The sequence below is a fragment of the Podarcis gaigeae genome, assembly GCF_964106915.1.
Source record: "Podarcis gaigeae genome assembly, chromosome: 17".
NCBI lineage: Eukaryota > Metazoa > Chordata > Lepidosauria > Squamata > Lacertidae > Podarcis > Podarcis gaigeae.
Window position 1 is genome coordinate 1,292,578 of NC_139694.1, and position 24,830 is coordinate 1,317,407.

The window sequence follows — 24,830 nt, forward strand, 5'->3', positions numbered from 1 at the left end:
GGAGGCTCCAGCCCTGACTTACACACATTCTGCTAAATGCTTAAAACAGGTCCCAAAATGTGTACAGCAGTTGTGTGTGCATAGGGACTTTCCATGCTAGAGCAAAGGGAACGCATGAAGGGCTCATGTTTGCCAGGAAACCTGGAGAAAGGCTTCTTGGATATACAACGAGGCAACATGCAGGGACATCTCCCTGTAGTTTGGGCCCCTCCTCTATTGACACACTGAGATAATAAAGCAGCAGTAAAATAATAGCCCTGTGCAAATGACAACCAAGGGGGCAGGGACTAGAGAGCAGGAGGTCAGGTGGCTATGGTCCCCAACTCCCCAGGTTCTGGTGGGTTTCTTTGCACCAGGCGAGGTTGGGAGATGGGGCCCACAAGTGCAGCCCCACTCCTATTCATGCCATGGTGGCCATCTGCACAGGGCTAAAGAAATGGATATGGAAAAACATGAGCGTCTTTTCTGTTCTCATGAGAGTTCACTTAATTGTTCACTGAATTCTGAGACGTTCCTAGACGCATTTGCACGCACTGTTGTCACAAAAGGTGGCCTTTTATATTAACCAGAAATCATCTCCTAAACCACTCAGCCTTGTTTCAGTTTGTTGATTTATTCTAAACGTTTTCCTACTTAACCCACTGGAACAGCGATTTAATTCCTCTCTCTCAATAAAAAAACTTCAAGTACAACTGGGTGGATTTTTTTATTTTATTTTGCAAAATCCTGCAAGCAAGTATCAACAAAAGAGCACTTAGGTTGGGGCGTGGAATGCCAGAGGGGTTCTGTCAACATCTCTCCAGAGGATACAACTCAGCACTGCTATTTCATCTCCTCCTGAAATGTAGAGTGCCTTTTCCCAGCGCTCAAGCAATTGAGACTAACGCCTCCTTTCCAGATAACACAATTAACAAATGCCAAGCACTAAAACATAAAAACACAAAGGATCTTGGAGAGGCTTTGCAGGGCTTTCCTTTTGTCTTGGACACAACACAGGATCAAGCTAGAAGTGTCACGAATGCAATCAATGTGCACTTTTTGCTGTACATAGAACAGCCAAGGGGGAGCCTCAGCAACCATGGGTGGGGAAGGGGGAGTTTAACTCTTTTTCCTGTCTCACCATCCTGACATAAATTTCCTCTCTGATGTGTCTGCCTGCCTGCATTTTAACGGGAGCCACTGGGAGCTCCCCTGGAAATGCAAACAGCTGTTTCAGAGAGGAGGATTTCTTGTTGGGCTCCTGGCATCAACAGGGAGGCTGTGGTCCCACACTCCCGTTTCGCACTGTAAACTCACTGAGTTTCCGTGCCTGAGCTTTTATCCCATGTTCACAGGACTGTTACGCATGTGTGTCCTGTTCTTTGTTACGAGCTACTATTGTTTGATGTGCTGTTTCTCAAACCAGCTTCACCCCGAGTGGTCTCTAGCCAAGGTGCCAACACTTTTGCCCAGGATAAAGACATCCCCACTCAGTCCGCATTCCCTGGTGTGAACACCAACAGAAACGAAATAAAGCCAGGCTCATGTGGACAGCTAAGAAAGAAAGAAAAAGCTGTGGGAAAATAACTTCAAGGTAATGTGAACCCACTCAGTTAATTTCTCCCACAATACACACTCCTGAGGTTGCTTAGAATGGCCCTTGGATGCTGTTTACATACATATAGGTAATTAAATGCATGTTAATTGCATTTATGAAATTAACGCCACGTCTAGTTTGGCCCACATCGTTATGGAGATCATCAAAAGCTACATACAGGATGGACCATGTATAAAAGAGTATGGTGAAAAATATAGTCTGAAGTCCTCTTAATTTGAAATGCTACTGCAAAAGCAAACAATAACAGAAGCCTCCAGTATAAAACAAAATACTTCCCATGCCTGCCTCATCGTTCTAGTATTTTGGCTTAGTTTCCCCCCAGATCCTCTCTGCATAATTCTGTGCTGAATAATCCTTTTATTTGCATAGCTACCTTCAGCTCCAAAAGAGCTGAACTCCTTTTGCTGAAGATGGAAAGAGGGAGATAAATTAGGAGAGACTGATTGTACAGGACATATATACAGTGCCTTCTAAATCGTAATCAGTTGTTTATTGGTTGGCAAACAAATTTCACTATTACAACAAATATTAGTAATGAGGTCATTCAACTTGGCGACCATACAAAATGCATCATAAATAAAAAAAAGTAGAATCTGTGCTGCTAATTTACCCCCTGGGAAGGCCTACGTTACTTTATATCTTGTCAAATAAATACATTTCCTGTTAGGAAGGGTTTTTATTTAAAACCACTTAAAAATAGGGTTTTATATTTTCTTTTTTTAATATTTGCTATGAATCAGTCTTTTTTTTTTGCTTTTCACCACTGCAGTACCAGTTCCTAGTTTGGGGACTAGACTTTGACTCCTGCAGAGGCATTGTGGTCGCATGCAGAAGCCCCATTATTTCTCTAATAACATCAAGACTACTAGGAAGATACCCTCTGAAGGTCTGTTGCCACAAATGCAGCATCTCAATCGATTGTGCACTGTAAACATAAAGGTTCGTCCAGTTTTCCAATTTGAAAAAGGTCTTGTTGGCAAATTTATAGACTGAATAATGAAATAAAGTGTGTTGGAAAATATATATAATATTTATATATATATTCATATATCTCAGACTTCTGAAGTGTGGGTGTGACTGAACTGAGAGATAAAAAGATCTTTATAAAGTGAATTACTTTATTTTACCCAGTGAATTCTTTTTAATGGAAAAATGGCCAAAAAAGGATATATGAAAAATCTTGCTCCTACTGGTAGACAAACTTGCAAGACCAGCACAACAGAAAAAAGTTTTGTTTTGTTTTTTCCACTACATTAACAGGGACGCAAGTTCTGGCGGAACAAAAAGCAGACTATATGTGCAATGCTAGTATCTGTACATTACATAGGAATTGTTCCATTTTTTTCCTCTGCCATTAGAATTATCATCAGTTAATACAGCAAAACATAAAAATATGCCGTGTAGCATACAATTACAGACTCCCTTTCTATTTCATTAGGTTTTGTTTGCTCCACAGCTAAGTGAGCTGCGGTGAAATCAAGTGGTGAGAGACCAAAAAACTATTATGTGATACAGATTCAGAATAAACAGTTTTGCTATTTTTGCTTCTGTTTTGTGCAGCACTCCAATCTAGATGCATCGTTGCTAGTTGCTTCAAATGGCCTTTTGTAAATCAGGTCCTTGGTTGATAAGAGACAGAGAGCACCCAAAGATGCTTAAACAAACACAGTATAATTTGAGAAGGCCACACAGTGGACCATTTCCTGGTGCATCCCTTTAATTAGCATACTGAAGTCTTTCTTGGGTGGGGCAACAGGGGCCGGGGTGGGGGGCTGGGGTGAGAGAATCACAGCAGTTAGCATTCTTCCTGGGTGGGCCTACAAATTCCATTAAAAAGGTATGAGAATTGTTTGTTCTTTAGAACAGCATGAAGTAGGAGGACACACAATATTACCACCGCTTTGATTTAACTCCAAACAGTAATCCAGGTGTGGGACGGGGGCAGGAGGGGGGGCATTTGTTTTGTTAAAATGTTTGCTTAATGTTCTATAGACTAGTGACCAAGTGAGCCGGTCCTTTGGAGGTTTCTTCTGACGGGGTCCCATCCTTGTTTGGAGGGACTATAAATCCATCACTGCTGCCTCGCCCCAACTGGTAATAAGTGTGTAGCTGCTGGACATGGTTTCTGGAGCCCAGGTTTGGCATGCTCTTGTAGTACACGTCGTCAGCATCACCACTTTTGGCTGGCGGGGGGTCGGTCTGAGTGCTGGTGGTGACGCTTTCCGCGGCGGGCATGCCGGCCAGAGCAGGCATACTAGTATAAAGAGAGTCCCTTTTGGGGGACTGGAGATCTTCTGTGTGCTCATTGGTTAGCAAAGGGAAAAAACTCTCGCTGTTGTCTTGCGGAATCCGTCGCCGGCTGTAGTGGTGAGGCTGGTGGTTCTCTGCAGAGTAAACCCTCGGGGGTAGCAACGGCGCGTCGGATTCCTCGTGGATGAGTTCCAAGCCCAGGGCCTCTTCTTGGTTGAAGGAGGTGGCGTCGTCGAGAACGATGGCGTCGTCCTCACTCCCGCTGCCTAGATTGTTGACGAATTTGTTCACCAGATTCCTGTTCTGTTCGTTAGAGCACTCATGGTTGTTCAGGTAGGAAGGTATATAATTGGAAGTGAGTTCTTTCAGGATCTTCTTCTCTAAGGCAGTCTCACTGTGGTTATAGCTACGGTCAATTATTTGCACACAGTTGCTCAGGTACTCGCTGCTGGCAATGCTGTAGCTATTGCCGTGGTTACCATTCAGTGGTAGAGTATCCATGACACTTGTATCCCTGGCATTGTTCAGAAGCCCCTCTGAAAAATATCACACAAGAAAGGTTGACTTGTACCAAAAGGTATATATGCATGGGGGTCTTGCTCTAAATGTCTAGCCACCTAAGGAGCAATGCTATACTATTTCGCTACATCATACAATAACCGTGCAAAAAGGAGAGAGAGAGAAAGAGGGAAAGGAAAAGAAAAGGAATACATAAATTGTTGGGTCTGGGGGCAAGGAAAACAGTTTGGATAAAGTCAGGTGTGGCATCGCCTTGCTTGACGCAAAATTACTTTTCAGAAAATGATTGATTTACTACGGAAATGTAGAGCCTGAGAAAGTGCTTTTTGGAGGGAGGGTGTAAACAAAATACAAATCACCAGGATAAAAGTCAGTTTCTCATGCTCAGCAACCCTACTGGGGTTAACTGAGTTGCGCAGGTGGGGAATGGTCGCAGCTCAGTGTGAGAGCATCTGCTTTCCTGGTGAAGCTCTCAGCTCTCCGGCCCCTCCAGATACAGCTGGGACATAGCCCACTCTGAAATTCTGCAGAGCTGCTGTCAGTCAGTGTAGGTAGTATTGCAGACAGACCAATGACCTGACTTGGTATTCCAGCTTCCTAGGTTTCTATCAATTACCAATTTACCGTATTTTTTGCCCTATAAGACACACCAGACCATAAGACGCACCTAGTTTTTGGAGGAGGAAAACAAGAAAAAGAATATTCTGAATCTCAGAAGCCAGAACAGCAAGAGGGATCACTGCGCAGTGAAAGCAGCAATCCCTCTTGCTGTTCTGGCTTCTGGGGTAGCTGCGCAGCCTGCATTCGCTCCATAAGACGCACACACATTTCCCTTACTTTTTAGGAGGTGAAAAGTGAGTCTTATAGAGCAAAAAATATGGTAACTTTGTCTCTAGTTTGTTTGTTTCTGCATATAATAAATTATTTTGAATGGAAACTTTTATACCCCTGAAAAATATCTGCAAGCTGTGGCATAACTAATGTGTTGCAAGATGACTGCTATCCAATTGCTTGTTATCACTGGTTGAGTTAAATCAAAGAAGATTTAAGATATACAATTGCATCACAAGTTTATTGTATTGCTTTAAGAGTGAAGGTTGACAAGGTACCAAGGAACCCGATAAGATCTCTTACTGCTTTTGCTTTATTTATTTCCTGAAATTATACCCAACCCTTTCTCCCCATAGCAGCCACATGCAGATGGGAGGATCAGCCTTGGGGAGTGATTTTAAATCATTTCTTCCACACACATTTCCTGTGTTAAACCACTCACAGAGCTGCTCGTTGACCTATATAGTTTTCCCTGGAGGGTAATAAATCAAGGGGAGGGGAATGAATTTGAGAACACAGCCTAGAGTAAGGTTTAAAGAAGCCTGCTCCCATGGCCACCTCCCCAGGCTTAAAATACAAAACCTGTGAGAGATCTGGTCCTGAACCTCTTGGCATTTCAGCTACTTTGGCTCTAAAAAGTAGTATTGCTATTATTATTTTTTAAAATCCTTCCCAGCAGCAACTATTGCCACAAATCAGATACATAGCAATCGTAACTAGTCCAAACAAAATGATGCGTCACACGGTTGCCTGTTTATTCAGAAGTAAGCCCCACTGTTTTCAATGAGTCATTTTTGCAAGTGTGTCTAGCTAGGACTGTAGCCAGTTAGAAAGTGGGAGCTACTTCCAAGTAAACAGGCCCAGGATCGAGCTGTGTGATTGCAGTCCTTAGTGCAGTTAGAAGAAAGCAGGTCCCATCAAACTCAGAAGGGGTTTCTTTATTTTTCTTTTTAAATAACCGTGCCTGGGATTATGCTGCATGCAGATGAACAAGTCCCTGACATCTCAAGATTGCAAAAACGGGACTCTTGGGAACTTTTGTAATGCAACAAGGCTGGCATTAAGTGGACCTTGCTATTCCACTCCCCGTTAATTCTAATCTTGATGTTTCTGTTCGATAGATATTAACTAACTGCAACTATCATTTCATTGTAATACTGAAAACAGCTTGTTGAATTTGATATATTTTGTAATGAATTCCTTTTCAGTTTTGTGGTGCTGCATTTTTACGTTTGTTATAAGCTGCTCTGGGCATAATCCACCATGGAAAAGTGGCATATAAATCAATTGAATGAAACTGAACATTTGTTATGCAAGGTGTTGGGTGTTTTTTTAATGATTCAGAATGCACCTTGCAATATTAATTCTTAAAATGGCGTGGAATTAATGAGCTTGCATAACCAAACTTCATAATCAATTGTGAATGATATCTTGAAAGCTGCCTTGAAAGGGTCTGGCCCTAAAACATTTCCTATGCATACATATTAAGGCTACAATCCTATAATTACTTACCTGAGATAAAGTCCCATTGATTCAGCAAGTCTTATGTCGTAATAAAGATGGACAGGACCAATCCTGTTAGTCACTTTAGACTGGTTGAGACTGCTATATATATAGATTTGTGTTTAATAGCTGCATTTGTGAATGTGTCATTTTATTTTTGCTGCAACTTCTTGAAGCAACACAATAAAACTGTGATGGCTTAATATCTTATTTTGGAAGATTTAACGCTGACTTCTGCTGGGTTTTGCATTTAATGTATTCTTTTTGTTGCTTGTTTCACTACTGGCAGGTCTGTATAATAAAGGTGTTCCCAGGCTTCATCAGAATCTACATGCAATAACTTAGACATACCCACTGCCGAGGAATAAGAAACCTTTGTTGGTAAGGTTAGTTGTACAAATTTCTAATACATATCATGTATTGGTACATTTATACATGTTTCATACTTTTATTAAGGACTGTAATGAAAAACTGGGCCTGATTTCCCTCTGAGTACCAAAATAGTTTGAGGGAAGTTCTTCTACAGGCAACTCAGGGAGCTAATTCTGTGTGTGGGGGGGGGGGGGGCGGGCGGGATCCAAATCTCAAACTGTCCTCTTCGTGTGAAGTTGTAGGAGCTCAGGGAATCTGAGCACTTTCCTTTGTCAATCTGCCTTTAAGCTTTGCTATTCAGGTGGGTTTTAAGGCGAAAGAACAACTAGAGGAGAGCAATGCGAATGAGCCTTCAAAGTGTTTTACAAACTGGACTGGGTTGCAATAACTGCTTTAAGCCTCATGTGTGGAAAATGCTCTGAAGGCACATGCCAATGGCAGCTTTCTGCTTACAATTTCATGCTGCAGCGCATGGCTGTCGATGTGGCAAGAGGCCCCAGGGGAAAGAAGGAATCTCTTCCACCAGCTTTGGCAATATAAAGGCTACCATTTCCCATTCTCTTTTGCCTTACCTATGAGTTCCAATTAGTGCTTGGGAGAGATGCGTATAGTTCATATTTTTTCAAAGGGAGACGGGCTGTTGTTTCGTTGCTCCAGCATGTTCTGCTGCAACCTGGGACTTTTCAACTGAGCACAAAGTAAGGTACCGTATTTTTTGCTCCATAAGACTCACTTTTCACCTCCTAAAAAGTAAGGGGAAATGTGTGTGCGTCTTATGGAGCGAATGCAGGCTGCGCAGCTATCCCAGAAGCCAGAACAGCAAGAGGGATTGCTGCTTTCGCTGCACAGCGATCCCTCTTGCTGTTCTGGCTTCTGAGATTCAGAATATTTTTTTTCTTGTTTTCCTCCTCCAAAAACTAGGTGCGTCTTATGGTCTGGTGTGTCTTATAGAGTGAAAAATATGGTAAATAGGCTACAAAAGCTTCCTCCTTAAGGATGTAAAATCCTGCAATCGGGACTTAAACCACACCCTACAGCTGTGCGCATGCAAGATCCTCCCTCCCTTCTTTTCCTCTATTAACATTAAGCACGAGGAAAAGCTATTTGAAGCTAAAAAACACCTAGCCCACTGCTTTGTAAACTTCAATTGATCCTGTTCAGGGCATTAGACTGAGGCAGCCTGCACAACCTAAGAGACAGTCGGGTCAGAAGTGTCGAAAGAGCATTTGCGCTGGAGCCATATGGGTGAGACGCTCTAGGGGAGACAATAAGTCAGACATCAGAAGCTGGTGATCCACCTGGGCTTCCTTAATTAATATTGTAATCCTTTTGACACACACAAAACATGAGACAGGATTAATGCTTCCACATTCCTCTTCCTGTTAGTTCAGCTGCTTCTGCCAGAGACGGCAGACAAGGCTGAACCAACATTGCCGGATTAGAAAAGCAATTTGTTGACAATTTATTGGCCATCCATATCAGCAAGAAAAACCTTTTTATACACTGTTAGTGTACCTTCTGAAAATACTGAATTCAGTCTGCATCTGTGAGGCAGAACTGCCAGGATGTGTGCTTAGGATTGCAGTTTGGCATTTCTCTGAATTGAAATTTCTCCAAAAGGTCATTTTTATTTTGATATACTTAGGTATTTACCAGATGTACATCAAATCTGTGTTTCAGACAGAGAGAAAAGAACAACTCATGGGTAAAAATAGAACAACCATCACAGATGAAGAATGGAGCCATTTATTTTCACAGTATAAATCTCTATCCATCACTGACAGTATTTGAGGGGCAAAAGAAGAGGTAGCTGCAAAATCTCGAGAGTGGTCACAACTCTGCATTAAGAGATTGTTCCTTCTTTCTTCTGCTAAGAAGAAAGAATTATTAGCTGCAATACTGCTTTTTAAAGGAAAATAAATCAATTTTCAATTGCTTTGCATTGAAAATGTTCAGCTCTCATTAAAGATGCCACAGCAACATGAGAAAAACAGTATGACTTTGCAGACAAAAAGTGTTTTTAACATAAAAGAAATTTCATTCTCACACACAATTACACGAAACTTAAACACACTGGATGAAAGACAAAATGAAAAAATAGACACAACAGAAGCATCTAATTTCTATCAATATTTATAGAATATGGCTTATTATTCTTGATTTCTGCATTGTGAGAGATGAACTGTTTTAAATATCTACATCATTGATATATGATGCATTAAAAAGTGAACTAAAAAAAATTACATTTGATATGCAATGTTTAGCTTTACTCCCATACTTGTCTCTCTGTAGGGCTCTAAACGACAGCATGAAGAAAAGGAAAGAAAAAACAACAAGTAAGCTTACAGCGACAATAGGAGGAATATGGTTCAAAAGCAAATTGATGATATGCAGGAAAAGTGTTAACAGAAAGCATTTCAACTTTTGAAGCAAATGACGTTACATTGCATGGATCAGATATACCTGCTTGACGTATTAGTCACAACATGTTTTATTTACAGTGATAGATGTTTTGGTTTTATAAACCCCGTCCTCAAGATTTCAAAAGCAAAATCAAATCTGAAAATCACCATGCACTAGTTATGCCAGTAAATATCCAAGGCTATTTCCTGAGTTTTCAAACAAGCGCTTTTACTTTCTGTCAATTATGGCACCTATGGCTTGCTTGCATGCTAAAATGCTTGCCTACTTGTCTATGTCAGCACTGCATTAATCTTGTAAACTTTTTCTTTTCATTCACAGCATTCAAAGTACTCTTATAATGAACACTAGGATTGTGAGGAACATTTCAAAAATTCTCTCAAGCTTTTCTAGGCCCCGGTACGGAGCCCACTGCAACCAGAACACTCCTGGAGCTGTGAATTTTCTGTGAAAACTACAGTTAGTATGTGAATATGAATATTTTTGATGAATACAAAATGGACCCTTCAGAAATGTTCAAGCTTCAAGATAATTTTATTGCCAACCTTTTTCCTGGGGGACTCCGCACTCTTAGACCTCTACTCTACTTACCCAACCAAATCCATATTCAGTCCAGAGTGAGTTGGGCTTTGCTTCAGCCCAGCTCAGAACCACTAAGAGCCCCATGGCTTTCTGAATGCTGCACTTCTAAGGGAACAAGGGTGAAGCTAAAGTATGATTCTTCCTTCAGCTGCTTAATTCAGATGGGAAATGCCCTTCCTTCCAGAACAGCCACTTCTAAGGCCCATTTCACAAGTTCAGCTTGCAATGCGGTACTTGCCTAGAAGCGGACTGAGCGGTACCAGTCCACATGGGAATTTCCTTGTGCAAAGCTGCTGCTTCTCATTTCTGCCAGAAACAGTCAGCTCCTGATTATTATGCTGGTGTGGTTGAAATCAGCGTAGCTGCTTAGAGAACCACTAAGCGGGACAGATAAAAAAGCCCATAGGGACTCACCATGTTAACATCTTCATGTATGTGGAAGGCCAACATATTCAGGAGATTTACTAGCTTTGATGGAGCAGGGAGATTGAAATTTAGGTCCAAGTTGAATTGCGTTAGCATCTGTCAGTGCGGGTTGCAGCTTTGGGAAGGCTCTAGGGTAAGATGGCGTGCCCCTGCGAGTAAGCCTATATCCTCCAGGAGGGCCATCTTGGCCCCGCGATGGTGGGTGCCCAGGGCCATGAATGCCATGCAGCATGCCTGGACCTGCTGCCAAAATTTGTGGATGCCTGGCCCCTTGATGGGGAATTTTGTGGGGGCTTGGGCATCCAGGGAACCGGCACCTATGCTCATCAACATCCCTTCTGCCCATTCTGGGTCCAATGCTGTGAAGCGCAGTGCAGGGTGCGGTGAGAATGCTGCTCTGTCCCCACACTCTATGGCACTACTTGAATGCTTAGATGGGGCAAACATCCCAAGAAGGAGAGAAATCACCTGGCCCTGGAGGCACTAAGGGTGGACAGTGGACCCCCAGCTTTGGAAGGTGCACAGCAATGTCTTCTTCTGGTACTGCCCTGATCCCTAAATACATATGCCAGAGAGCACAATTGGAAAACTTCCATCATCCTTGAACACTGGTCATGATGGTTGGGGCTGATGGGATCAAGAATTCAACAACAACCTGAAGGCCACAATGCTGTCACGAGCAATTATATCTATACGACACGGCTGGATTATTCCAAAACGGTTTCCCATGTGGAATAGCACCTGCAGGGTTTTATTTTCAAATAGCAGTCCTGACGCAAGTGAAAAGGACAACTGAGAGAGAGGGCCTGTTCCACCATGAGGCTTGCTATTGTTCCAGAAAAGGAGTACCTGCCCTCCTTCTGCTTGGGAAAGCTATTCTAAAGGAAAGGTATGAATGAAGTTACTTATTATTGATATATGTTAAACTGCCCCAGAAAATAAGATCTCTGTACTGCATGCAGTGTAGCAGCTGGGTACCATCTTGTGAACACTTCTATCACTTCTATGTCCAGAGATAAACTCTGCAGAGTCTTTCAGGTGGATGTAGTTGGTTCGAAAAACGTTAGGAAGACAAGTCTGGATTTCTGGCCACTTAGCATCACTAGTGACGTGTGTTTCCAATGTACGTCTTGGCTCAGATCCTAAGTAGCAAAGGTGTAGGAGACTTGTGCAAGGAGACCTTCAACCTCCTGCATCCACCCACCAGCTGCTTCTTGAAGATGTACTACTGCCTGATTTGGGCAATCTCCTCTTACTCCAGCTGCTCCCCGCCCCTCCCCATCTCCCAACCCTCCAGGGAGGCTCTTTTTTTAATAAAGCGGGGGTGGGGGTATCATAACCAGGTATCATAATGAATGGAAAACTCCCCATGCATGAATTTACTTCTGCTCATTAGGATACAAGCCATTAATATAGCCTCAAATCCTTGTATTTTTGTGTTTAAGTCTAGTTCTCACATGTAGAAAACATAATGGACACACACACACACACACATACAGAATCATGTCACTTTTTAATATATTTCAGGTATCAAAAAGAAAAAAAGATAAAAGAGTATTGCCTGAGGCAAAAGGAGTAGAATTTTTGCAGTGCAATGAAGATGGAGGGGATGAAACTGATCTCTACAAATGTTTAAATGCCCGGAGTGCTGGGACTTGCAAGTAATGGGAAGATTCACCAGTAAGTTATTTATTTTTGCAGACATATTTACCTTGCTTTTTCAAACAAGTTCCCAGGGCAGCTGCTTTTATCTGACAGGATAGGGTTGCCAAAACAACTAAAGACACTGGCAAGTACTGAATTTGTGTACCTCTTTAGCAGTGATTGTCATAAGACGTACCCATGGAGACAACTCTCAAAAGAATGTCTCTGCCAGAAACATAAGACAACAGCTCATGCTGTAGGGGGTGAAGACTCTCAGCCACTTGTTCAGTCACAAATATCACTTCATCAAAGGCAGCTAATGGGAATAGAAGCTAGTTGAAAGCTTCATTCACATCGTATTTTTGAAGGCCACATTTAATGGAACATATGTTAAATACCAGCTATACTGAATTTCAAATATCTATATGTTTGACGGCTCAGTTCTTCAAATATCAAGTGTACCAAAGTCATATGCATAATGTGTGCATTATGTGTTTGTCATTGAACCGCATTACAACACAAACTGTACACATAAGTATTTACCGTATTTTTTGCTCTATAAGACTCACTTTTCCCTCCTAAAAAGTAAGGGAAAATGTGTGTGCATCTTATGGAGCGAATGCAGGCTGCGCAGCTATCCCAGAAGCCAGAACAGCAAGAGGGATTGCTGCTTTCAATGCGCAGCGATCCCTCTTGCTGTTCTGGCTTCTGAGATTCAGAATATTTTTTTTCTTGTTTTCCTCCTGCAAAAACTAGGTGCGTCTTGTGGTCCGGTGCGTCTTATGGAGCGAAAAATACGGTAACTGAAGTATGAGAATGCAGCAAACACAATCCGAAGAGTTAAGGACCCCACTGCACGGTGCTGTGGCATTATGTAGCTTGAATGAAATGGAGACAAAAATTATAAGGCGGTGAAGGTCTCGCGCTCACCATCTTTCAAATTATGGCAGAGAAGGTATTGCCACATTGTGCTGTTGTGAACCAAGTGACTAACCCTGCAGTCCTATGTCTCCTGGGAGCCAAAGTAAACATTGGCTCTCTCTTTGGGAGGGCAGAGAAGGAGACTCGGGGCCAGATTCTCCCTCCCCATTGCTGTGGCAACCTCTGCAGTCCTGGCCCCACAACCATCAGAGATCTGACCTAAGCAGAGCCATGAACATGATCCATCACCTTTCCAGTCACCCATAATGGCCTCCAGCCAGGGAATAAAACTATACTAGCCCTGGAGCGGGGGGGGGGGGGGATGGAAAAATGAAACATTTTAAAAAGGATGGAGGAGTGCAAAAGCACTCTTCTGCTGTGACTCTATATATTAGTTTTGTTTAGTCGTGTCCGACTCTTCATGACCCCATGGACCAGAGCATGCATATATCTATATATATATATGTATTCTAAAGAGTTCTTAGTAAGGCAAATGGAGATCTCAGCGCCAAGCCAATATATATTTTCCTGCTGAGGAAAGATTGTATAAAAAGCCTGCAAGAATGCACGACTGTTGAACTCAACAGTAGGAAGTGTTGATTTAACTTGAAAGACAGTTTCTTTGACAACAATGATCTACAGCGAGCACTATCAGAGGGGATGGTGTTATTTTGTGTTGGTTTTCTTCAGAGAGCTGTTCATTTTCTCTCCAAAGCAATTTTATGGAAAAGAAAAGGAAAAAAAAACCCTGAACCTGGCAAAATGATGAAAGCGATAGTGAGCTTGATGAGGAGCAGCCAACATGTATGGTTTGTCTGAAAGAAAGTAGCTTAAAATAATTGAGTCCTAGCACAATGGAAAGAAATGCATGCCACTTCATATAATAAGTGCTCTAGCTGGTCCTACATTCTGCAAAGGTAAGGGCTCCTCCAGACTTCCTTGGGCCACATTTAAAGCACTGTGTCCAAGTGCTGGGGGGCGGGGGCTGGAGCTTTCCCCACAAAAAACCTGCTCTTTACCACTGAAATGGAGCAAATTCTAACCCATGGGAAATCAGAACTGTGCTTTAAAGTGTGGACCTGTGTCTAGAAAGCATGGGGCAAAAATATGGATGACCCTTAAGTCATAGATAGTAAAGGTAAAGGGACCCCTGACCATTAGGTCCAGCTGTGACCGACTCTGGGTTTGCGGCTCTCATCTCGCTTTATTGGCTGAGGGAGCCAGCATACAGCTTCCAGGTAATAATAATAATAATAATAATAATAATAATAATAATAATAATAATATATTTATACCCCGCCCATCTGGCTGAGTTTCCCCAGCCACTCTGGGCGGCTCCCAATCAAGTGTTAAAAACAATACAGCATTAAATATTAAAAACTTCCCAGCATGACTAAGCCACTTCTGGTGAACCAGAGCAGCGCACGGAAACGCTGTTTACCTTCCCACCAGAGAGGTACCTATTTATCTACTTGCACTTTGACGTGCTTTCGAACTGCTAGGTTGGCAGGAGCAGGGACCGAGCAACGGGAGCTCACCCCGTCACGGGGATTCGAACCGCTGACCTTCTGATCGGCAAGTCCTAGGCTCTGTGGTGTAACCTACAGCGCCACCCGCATCCCTCAAGTCATAGATAACCTGCTATAATAGCCCATAATCTGCGACAATTTTTTGTGGCACAGCGATAATCTGTTGCAAAACATCTTAGAAAGAAGAAATTGTAACATCTCTCTCCCAGGTAGACTCAACTAGACCTGATCACCTTTGATGCTTTTGCTGCTGGGCAAGGGACTTTGCCAAGTATTAGTGGTAGATTCTCCACGAAGCCTAAGCTATTTGAAACTATTTTGCCTTGGTCCCAAATCAATCAAGTCTGGCTAACCTTGCCAGAAATCACTTCCATAAACTACTCTACTGTTGCCAGAGAAGAAAATTCCGCTACCGCTTTGTATATTTCCTAGCAACTTGGCTTCAAAAGCATTCTGCTGCTTCCCCAGGAAAACCAGCTGTTTACGGCTGAATTAGAACAAACGTCAATTGGGTTTTATGCAGGCAGAATGGAAAAGGGAAAAGGGATGGCGAGGGAACAGGAGAAGTCAACTTTGGGGATGTGTTCTTAAAGTCACAAAGTTCTTATAAGGACTAGCTGAGATGGAAACCCTTCAGGGAGGAGTCAAAAGGCTTTCAGAGGAGGCAGTGGAGTTGCCCAACTCCCTTTTCCAGCAGAGCCAATATACTACTACTGACATTTTGCTGCATTTTCTAAAAAATGAGAGAGAGAGACCTGGAAAAGTTCTGATCTCATATCCATTGGTTCCTTGAAGATCTTATGTGAAGACTCTGTTACCTAGACTAAATTATTTAAATGCTACACACACTTTGCTCCGTTTGGGATTTTGGCTACAGTGTTAGACCCGGGCAGTTCCCAGCAGTGAGAATTGTTCCCCACCTTAACACAGGAACTAAATCCCCACCCCTCTCATTTATGCTCTTGCAAGGACTTACTACTCACTGAACACAGGGAAACAGATTGCAGAGATGTTCAGAGACTGGTCATGAGGTGCTTAGACTGCACAGATCTATATGGCATGAATTACGATGGCTGCAATGAAAGATATAGTATGGGGATTCACATAGGCTTGGAAAGCGTCTTGGATGAGAGTAACTTATAACCTTTCTTAATACAAAATGCATAAACAAATTGGATGATAAATTAAATGTGTTCAGGGTTTTGGAAAACCCTTTGGCTTGTTTCATAGAATCATAGAATTGTAAGGAACTCCAACTTTCTGCAATGCAAGAATCCGCAGCTGCCCCTGGGTGGGCGCGAACCACCAACCTTCTGGTTAACAGCCAGATGCTTAAAAGCTTAAAGCAGACTCAGAGGCAATAGCTGGACCACCTTACATTGGGTTGCAACTTTCCCCACCCTCATGAGGTTTCTTCAGAATTTCAACTGAAAAATTCTCATGGAAATGGAACAGACTTAAGTCTCCAACTGAGCCAATGCAGGCACCCTTAGGTGATTGTTTTCCTTGCCATCTTTCTAGTCGGGCTGCTAATCTCTTCTTTCAAGGGCTGCCAATCTTTAGGCATTTGGCAACTGTGTCCTGTCCTGTACAGCTATGACCCCTTTTACTACTTACAAGCTAGCAAGGAAGGCCCAGCAGTTATACTATATGCCTGTAGGAATGAATTTCATCCTCTCCACCTTCATTGCTCTGCAAAAGTTCTACTCCTTCTGCCTCAGTCATCTAATAATTAGTTATACCTGAAATAAAAAGACATATACTTTAAAATATGACAGAGTTATGAAACGAAAGCCTTCTCTTGAAATAAATATCCAGACTTTTGCCTGCCTTGACTAGGAAAGATATGCAGGAAGAACCTGACTTTTCACATTTTTAGTGTGAAAGGAAGAAGGGCTTAAAATCCTCACAATCAGGAACCCTGTTGAAAAAATCTTTTAAAAGCAAGAAGGAATGCTGAGAATATGCAGAAAGAATGCAAGGTATTAATGTTTCTTGATTAAGACAAACAAAAATCTGATGCATTATGTATGATCACCCCACCCACCCCAATGATTACAATGGAATGCAGTTTCAGAACAACCAGAAGCATTATGTACAAGACCTTTCTAATTCTTGCTTTGTTTGTTTTAAGCACATAATGGAGCTTGTCCTTTATTTCAGGCTATTTTGAAAATCCACACAAAGGACATGTTTCATTTCCCCATAGACGTGTATTGAACCAAAGTTCCCTGTTGCTCTATGGGCCCAGACACAGTGAGCTCAGATTTCAGGGGCGTGAAGGTAGCAATAATGACAGGACAATAATCTGGGATTGAAATAGCCACAACTTTTATTGATTTCAGATGTAAGTAGGCTTTGGACTAGGCATGTATCCCAATTCAGCCTAGCTTGTTTGCTGGCTGATTGCTCCCTTAGCGTTGATCCTGGTTTAAAGGTACAGTCATACCTCGGGTTGAATGCGCTTCAGGTTGAGTGCATTTGAGTTGCGCTCCGTGGCAACCCGGAAGTAATGGAGCGTGTTACTTCCAGGTTTCGCTGCTTGCACATGCGCAGACACCCAAAATGACGTCACGTGCATGCGCAGAAGCAGTGAAAAGCGACGCATGTATGCGCAGATGTGCCATTGCTAGTTACATCTGCTTCTGGATGCGAACGGGGCTCCGGAACGAATCCCGTTCATATCCAGAGGTACCACTGTATTCCCTGCTGATGCAGTTCAAATGGGGGGCGATCCCACCATAAAAGTTGGAGTTTTGTGGTCCGTTAGCCCCCATCTGGGCCTTTGGACAAAACTTTCCTCCTGGATCTTTTTACTGGGATACCCTGAACCTTTGTTTCAATTTTGACTAAAGATCCAACCCATTGTCTTTTCTGCTAAAAGTTGTGACAATTGCTATGAGGTAGGCAAAAGGCCTAATGTTTCTGCAGAAAAATACCTCCCTGGCCCAGAATATGGCGACCAAATAATTCTACAGCAAGGTCGCGTAAGCACTGTCAACATAACTTCGGAGAATGCGAAGACATACAGGGTGGGCAGCTGGGACGACCGCTGCCGACTGCGCTGCCCAGCAGCAGCGCAGCTGTAATATATGACCTGGAGGCGGATCTGTGTGGAGACAGGCTCCTCCAGGTCCGTCTGCAAATCAGTGCCTCCTAGATCGGCCGTGACTGGCCCCTTTCAGTTCAAAATTTGGGTGGGAAGTCCCTGAAATCTCTGCAACCAGCTGAAGCAGAAGGTGCTGCCAGGGGTCGCACAGCAGAGAATTCCCTCTGCCGCTGCCAGAGATACAATAAGCAGCCTTTTTGATCTTAATGTTTTCCTCACCATGGTCAGAACACCACATTTCTCCACAGTTTTAGGGCTTCCATTTTGGTTTTACTTATTTCATTATTTAGATTTAGAGTCCATGATGCCCTGAGAGCTTTCCCTGTTTCCTTCTTAGTTTCCAGGTGCCTCCTTCTCTATGGATGTGTAAAAAACTAATGCACTATCCAAGCCTTTTGTGGCAGGAGTGTGACCTAGCCTCCTCTTCTTCCTCTTTGCAGGTCTCCGTACGGGAGAGAGGCTTTCTCCTTCCTGCCAGGAGCACTTCTTCCGGTGCTGTCAGGGGAATTTCCCTCGGTTGGGTCACTGTTCTAAAACCAAATGCTTCAGGTAGACTCTAAGGTAGGTAAAGGTAAAGGGACCCCCGACCATTAGGTCCAGTCGTGGTCGACTCTGGGGTTGCAGCGCTCATCTTGCTTTACTGGCCAAGGGAGCCGGCGTACAGCTTCCGGGTCATGTGGCCAGCATGACTAAGCCGCTTCTGGCGAACCAGAGCAGCGCACGGAAACGCCGTTTACCTTCCCGCTGGAGTGGTACCTATTTATCTACTTGCACTTCGTGCTTTCGAACTGCTAGGTGGGCAGGAGCAGGGACCGAGCAACGGGAGCGCACCCTGTTGCAAGGATTCGAACCGCCGACCTTCTGATCGGCAGGTCCTAGGCTCTGTGGTTTAACCCACAGCGCCACCCACATCCCTGCACTGATATTAGCACTGGGGAAAATCTCCTAGTATTTTTTTTAATGGAGGAGCTTTCTAATGACATGTTTGGCATCATGTCTAGTTTGGTGCTAAGCTATTCCTGATGAGTGATGACCTGTTTTCCTAGCAAGGACAGAGAGATGCAAGTCAGACCGTCTATCTTCACTTCAAGGGCTGCTCTCGTCTTGTTAGTGCCCTGCCCTACGCCTTGCCAATCTCAGATAATAGAGAGCTCCCAGACACCTTCTCATTCTTGTGATTTCTGGTGCCATTTCCCACACCCATGCTGGTTATTCTACTGAAGTAGTCTTAAAACAGCAAAATATATAGTACACGTAAAGGTAAAGGGTAAAGGGACCCCAGACTGTTGGGTCCAGTCGTGGCCGACTCTGGGGTTGCGGCGCTCATCTTGCTTTATTGGCCAAAGGAGCTGGCATACAGCTTCCGGGTCATGTGGCCAGCAGGACTAAGCCGCTTCTGGAGAACCAGAGCAGTGCACGGAAACACTGTTTACCTTCCCGCTGGAGTGGTACCTATTTATCTACTTGCACTTTGACATGCTTTCGAACTGCTAGGTTGCTAGGTTGGCAGGAGCAGGGACCGAGCAACGGGAGCTCACCCCGAACCGCTGACCTTCTGATTGGCAAGTCCTAGGCTCTGTGGTTTAACCCACAGCGCCACCCGCGTCCCTATAGCAGACATAGCCACATGGAATAAATCAAAGCAAAACAAACAAATCCCGCCCATGAAAAGGGGAAAGAAAGAAACACACCGGCTCAATAACCAATTGGGAGAAGCAGGGAACATTCCTTCCTGGCCTCCCATACAGAGCATTGATGCTTCTCTGCCCCAAAGGAAATGGCAAAGGAAAAGGACACTGCTTTCCTGCCTAGTCCAGCTAGTTGCCAGGGTGGGAAACAGACTATGGAAAACTTTGTTCCCATTTGCAGGCATCCCTCCACTTTCTTGCGATCAATACTAAATAATAATATTTTTTTATTTGTATCCCACCCTTCCCGGTTCAGAAAACCAGGCTCAGGGTGGCTAACAACAAAATTAAAACACTTGATTGTAATACAACATAGAAGCAGCAGAAAATACAATATAAAAACATGAATAACAATAAAATTCAGAGTTCAAAAATCCATTTGGGGGAAATCCATCCAATAAGCGTTAGATAGTCACCAGGGCTAGCTGGCTGAATTGGTCCTACTTGGGCCAGCGAGGAGACCAGGGGAGAATTAGCTGTGGGGTCTCAGAGCGGGTGATCTTCATATAAGGGGAGGGGGAGGGGAGGGAAGGGAAATAAAAGATCAGGCTGAATTCAAATTAAAGGCCAGGCAGAATAGCTCTGTCTTACAGGCCTGACGGAAGGAGGTTAAATCCTGAAGGGCCCTGGTCTCATGGGACAGAGCATTCCACCAGGTCGGAGCCATCAACTTACATGTGGCTGTGTATACGTGTGGTGCCAGGAAATAACCCATTTTTACGCTGCTCAGCCTCCCCGCCTAACAGCTGACACACGGGGTGAGTGCTGCTGCAGCAGCAGATTTCTAGCGCATTCTCCAGCTGGCCCCAGAGCTTCAATTCCAGTTGTGGATATTTTTGGTACAGTATTTTTGATCTGGACGGCAGAAAGGGTGTTTAAATGAGCTTAAAGAAGCCAAAATTCCCCTGCTACTTTTCCTGAACATCTGTGCCTGCTGGATTCCACAGGAGATTTCACTACCAATGCTGTAATTTCCGAGTTTTGGAAATAATGCTCCTACTCGGGCACAGAAAAACGACACTCTTTTGGTACAAAATGTATCCTGTTGACCAGTGTCTCCCATTATATCCTCTCCAATTCTTCTCCCAAGGGTTGTAGTTTAATCGCTTATTTAAAGAATGGCAGCAAAACATTTTAATTCTTCTTGCTCACCACGATAAAGCTTTTACATTTTCCAATACTGAGCTTTGTTCTGCTGCTAACTGTCCAGCTCTTCCTCTTGAAAACAATGGAGGCTTTCGCTTATCTCCACACTGTGTACACAGAGTTGCCCAGAGCTTGTAGTCCCAGATTACCTTAACATCTCAGAGCACCATTGTATGGAATCTGTCACATTCTTTTTTCTAATCTTATAACATTTAAAGTATGCTTTTAAAAAGTAAATGCATACAGATATCTTGATAGCTTTTTCTAGTCCACAATTCTTTCTTTTTTTCTTATAAGAATAAAATTGTGGCATAAATTCTATTGCTGAAGAAGCACACACTCTGTGTGTGTGTGTGCTGCCTCTGTTTGCTAAACTAGGTAGGTAAAGGGATCCCTGACATTATGTCCAGTTGTGACCAACTCTGGGGTTGCAGCGCTCATCTCACTTTACTGGCCGAGGGAGCCGGCGTACAGCTTCCGGGTCACGTGGCCAGCACGACTAAGCCACTTCTGGAGAACCAGAGCAGCGCACGGAAACGCCATTTACCTTCCCACCAGAGTGGTACCTATTTATCTACTTGCACTTTGACGTGCTTTTGAACTGCTAGGTTGGCAGGAGCAGGGACCGAGCAACGGGAGCTCACCCCGTCGTGGGGATTCGAACCGCCGGACCTCCTGATCAGCAAGTCCTAGGCTCTGTGGTTTAACCCACAGCGCCACTCGCGTCCCGTTTGCTAAACTAGCTTGTTTCTAAATCCCTAAGCTTACCTTGAAAGGAGTTGAGGTTTTGGGCGCTTTCAGATGTGATGACACTTGAAAAGTGCCTGATTTACTGCTGCCCAAGGCTCCAACCGAACCTTACTTTTGGGAAGCTAGAGGCAACAGGTGGTATTCAACTAAGGACTCAACTACATTGGTAAAGATACTGCGCTTTATATGCATTACAACTCCGTGACACAGATGGCACTGTGGAGTCCCGTTTCTTGTCTACGGGATTTCCCTGTATGAAGTTTACAACGCATTTAACTGAATCGTTTCTGTGATGTGTCCTAAGTTTCACCCAGAGCAAACCCATCAAAATTAATGAACACGAGTAAGCATTGCCCTCTCTCTAGGAACTTCATTACCTCCCAGTTTTGATTGGCTATGTGGCAACATGACACCATCACATTGCACAGGCAATGCGCTATTATGATTACTTAAAGAAGAATGAATCAAAATGGCACAGGAACAAGGGGCCAGGGAGGGGCAGTGACACAGACAATCATGAAGGGTTTCCCCCAAAGGAGGTTTTCATATCGACCCACCTTGAAAGGCTACTCAGAATGAATCAGGAAAATACAGCATATTCTCCAATGAATTTTGACAGACTGAATAATTAGAAAATATGCATAATAAAAATGACATGAAATGTCTGTTGATTCAGAAAGATTCCTGAGGTTATCTTTCTGCAGTTTAAAAAGGTAAAGGGACCTCTGACCGTTAGGTCCAGTAGTGACTGACTCTGGGGTTGCAGTGCTCATCTCGCTTTATTGGCTGAGGGAGCCGGCGTACAGCTTCCGGGTCATGTGGCCAGCATGACTGAGCCGCTTCTGGCGAACCAGAGCAGCGCACGGAAACGCTGTTTACCTTCCCACCAGAGAGGTACCTATTTATCTACTTGCACTTTGACGTGCTTTCGAACTGCTAGGTTGGCAGGAGCAGGGACCAAACAACAGGAGCTCACCCCGTCGCGGGGATTCGAACCGCCGACCTTCCGATCGGCAAGCACTAGGCTCTGTGGTTTAACCCACAGCGCCACCCACGTCCTTTCTGCAGTTTACTGGGTTAGAATTATCAGAAATAGTTGAAGCAGCTTTTTAATCTCTTAAATTGGCTGTTCTTTTAATTAAACAAGAAAGGAAAGCAAGATGTGATCTACCTTTTTCTAGCAGCCAGTATGCTTTTTTCTGGTCTAACCTTGCAGCTTAACTTTCACACAGGTGAACAATGATGAAGATGAGGGAAGGGAAGAGAAGGAGGTCTGTATTGGGGGGGGGGAGAATATGCTTACTTCAGTATGCAGACCTGGAATATGAGAGAACATGCATATGGTTTCTGGGTATAACCCACTGAGATCCACACACTAAAGATGTCGTGCGCCCGCCCGCACACACACACACACACACACACACGCTTCTCTAGCAAACTATACTCTTCCTCTTGGCCAATTCATATTGCCATAGACTTTGTTAGATACATGTGTGGTGAAGTGATGGTCTGAGCATTTCATACACCCACATATCCCCAAATGGCCATGGAACAAATCAGGGTCTGGTCGTCTTCTCAGACGACTCCTGTTTCATGAATCTACTCAACCTGCGTAGACTAAAACCCAGCATGGATTACAAATAATAAGCCGGAAAATGATTGCGTGAGTCATGCCAAGCTGATCTGGGCTGCAGCAGTGCCCTTGAGACCCTGCAGAGTTCTCTCATGGTTCATTACTTTATCAGTTCTATCATTCAAAATAAATTGCCATGACGCCTAGCATGACAGCTGCTTTGTGAGTAATTCAGCTCATCCATGGCCAGAGCCAAAAAGAAAAGATGGCTCGTGGGATAATGGGTGAAGAATTTTAGCTGAGTTTTGTCAGGCTGCAGGTCAGGTTAGTATCGGCCAGGTTTCAGTGATGTCTAATAAGTATAATGGCTCACTTCTCTTACCTCATTATCAGATAACATTTTATACATGATAACAAACGGACAAAATCCTCGACTCTGTTCATGGTAACGCAGCAAAGCATACTGAGGCAAGCTATCAAATGCCAATGGTTAGTACAGAATTCCATTACATGAAATGTATTTGCATATGAAATAGGTGGATGTGAAGCAACGTGATATAAAATAAGCAATTGCTTCATTCAAAAAGCACACAGTTCTCATCAGTGATTAAAATGGAACAAACAGTAACACTGTTCACTTTGTTCCCAGGGGACTGTGTGCTGTTTTTATTTACAATTTGGGTTCCAGTTAAAAACAGAGAGTATGGCCAATGAGATCAATGGAGCATGGTGCAAATCAATGTAGAGGAATCTCTGGCATAGATACTGATATTTGAAATGAAAGATATTGTCAAAGGGCTGGAGCCAGGCTAAGTTGAATGCAGGTCCCTATGAAGTCAATGGGATGAGATAGTCAAGACTTGAGACTTGAGCTCTGCTGTGAAATCTGTGTAACTAACTTACCGGTAGCTTGGTTCTCACTATAATATAATATAAAGTAATTTTAAAAATTGTATCTTGCCATAGCTACCAGAGAACATTTGTGCATCAGAAATGGAAATTTTATTTCTTCCAGTTTTATGGGGGATACAGAATTCTCAATATTATTATCCAGTATAGAAAGTTACTTTTTGAGACTAAAAGGTAAATTTTGACATGATTAATGCTTCATATTAAGAAAAAAATTCTTTCACTGTTTATGATGGGTAAGTACCAGAGCAGTTTATGTGCTATATTAGCATTTTAATGTAACTAAATGCATTGCTTATATGAATAAAAAGTGCTATATGAAAAAATTGCAAAAGAAGTAGAATATCAAATAACATTTCATCTCTAGGAATGAAATGCTAATAAGACCATTCAGCATTTCATACTAGAAGGCTATATTATCCAAAGAGGTGCTGTTTACACCTGTATTATCTTTGTGTAAAGAGATTGTCATGGCCAAAATCTCAGATAGTCATGTCAGACAAACTTCTCTGGCTTTACTGGTAAGAGCTTTGTATTTTTATGCCAACTTCTTTGATTGCAGAATTCTACTTGACCCATCTGGAATGATACGCTGTGACTTCAGTCCTACTAAAGATGACTGCACTTAAGTCCTATTAAAACCACAGTAAGTCTCACTTATTTCAATGTGGATTAAACCAACTAAGTAGTTGGCCTGGGGCTTTTATTACTACTGCTAAATAACTAACTGCTGCTACTGCTGTTGTTTTTAAACAGCAGTTGGGGGTATAATCTTTACTGGCCCAATCCTGCTCTGAATTTCAAAACTCAACAATAGCTTTGGCGTTTTTTAGCATTACAAGGCTATTTTGATATCACTTACCTTGGACAGCGCTCCTGTTTCTCAAATGAATGTTTGACAAACAGATATACAAGAGATAAATGGATACAAGTGACCAAACACAACACTGAAAATATTAAAACAAAAGGTCATACACATCTGAATAGATCTGACTGATGGGTGTCTTTCAAAATTAATTTAGATCCGTTCAAGAAAAAAGCCTGGGAAAAATGGAAAAAT

At 43.1% G+C, this 24,830-nt stretch overlaps 1 protein-coding gene and 1 long non-coding RNA gene across 15 annotated transcripts in view; one reads left to right on the forward strand and one right to left on the reverse strand.

Annotated features, from left to right (window-relative positions):
- ADGRL3 (adhesion G protein-coupled receptor L3) overlaps positions 1-24,830 on the reverse strand; it is a 526,579-nt gene that overhangs the window by 25,697 nt on the left and 476,052 nt on the right. For 4 of the 13 annotated variants that reach the window (XM_083718336.1, XM_083718339.1, XM_083718338.1 and 1 more), the window contains one exon: positions 698-4,383. The exons of 5 other annotated variants lie outside the window; for them this stretch is intronic. In XM_083718336.1, coding sequence (XP_083574462.1) covers positions 3,584-4,383 — 800 coding nt within the window. In that variant the 3' untranslated portion in view covers positions 698-3,583. Of the gene's footprint in view, positions 1-697; positions 4,384-8,733; positions 8,940-9,316; positions 9,369-24,830 lie in introns of those variants that run through there. 4 more of the 13 variants (XM_083718329.1, XM_083718344.1, XM_083718328.1 and 1 more) reach the window with 3 other exon arrangements.
- LOC310835313 lies at positions 4,375-24,389 on the forward strand. Of its 2 annotated transcripts, none has more exons than XR_014559539.1 (3): positions 4,375-4,424; positions 6,990-7,081; positions 9,365-12,771. It is a non-coding gene; the product is annotated as an uncharacterized lncRNA (long non-coding RNA). The 2 variants fall into 2 exon arrangements; XR_014559540.1 differs by lacking the exon at positions 4,375-4,424 and adding an exon at positions 24,333-24,389 and having other exon boundaries at positions 5,254-7,081; positions 9,365-12,181.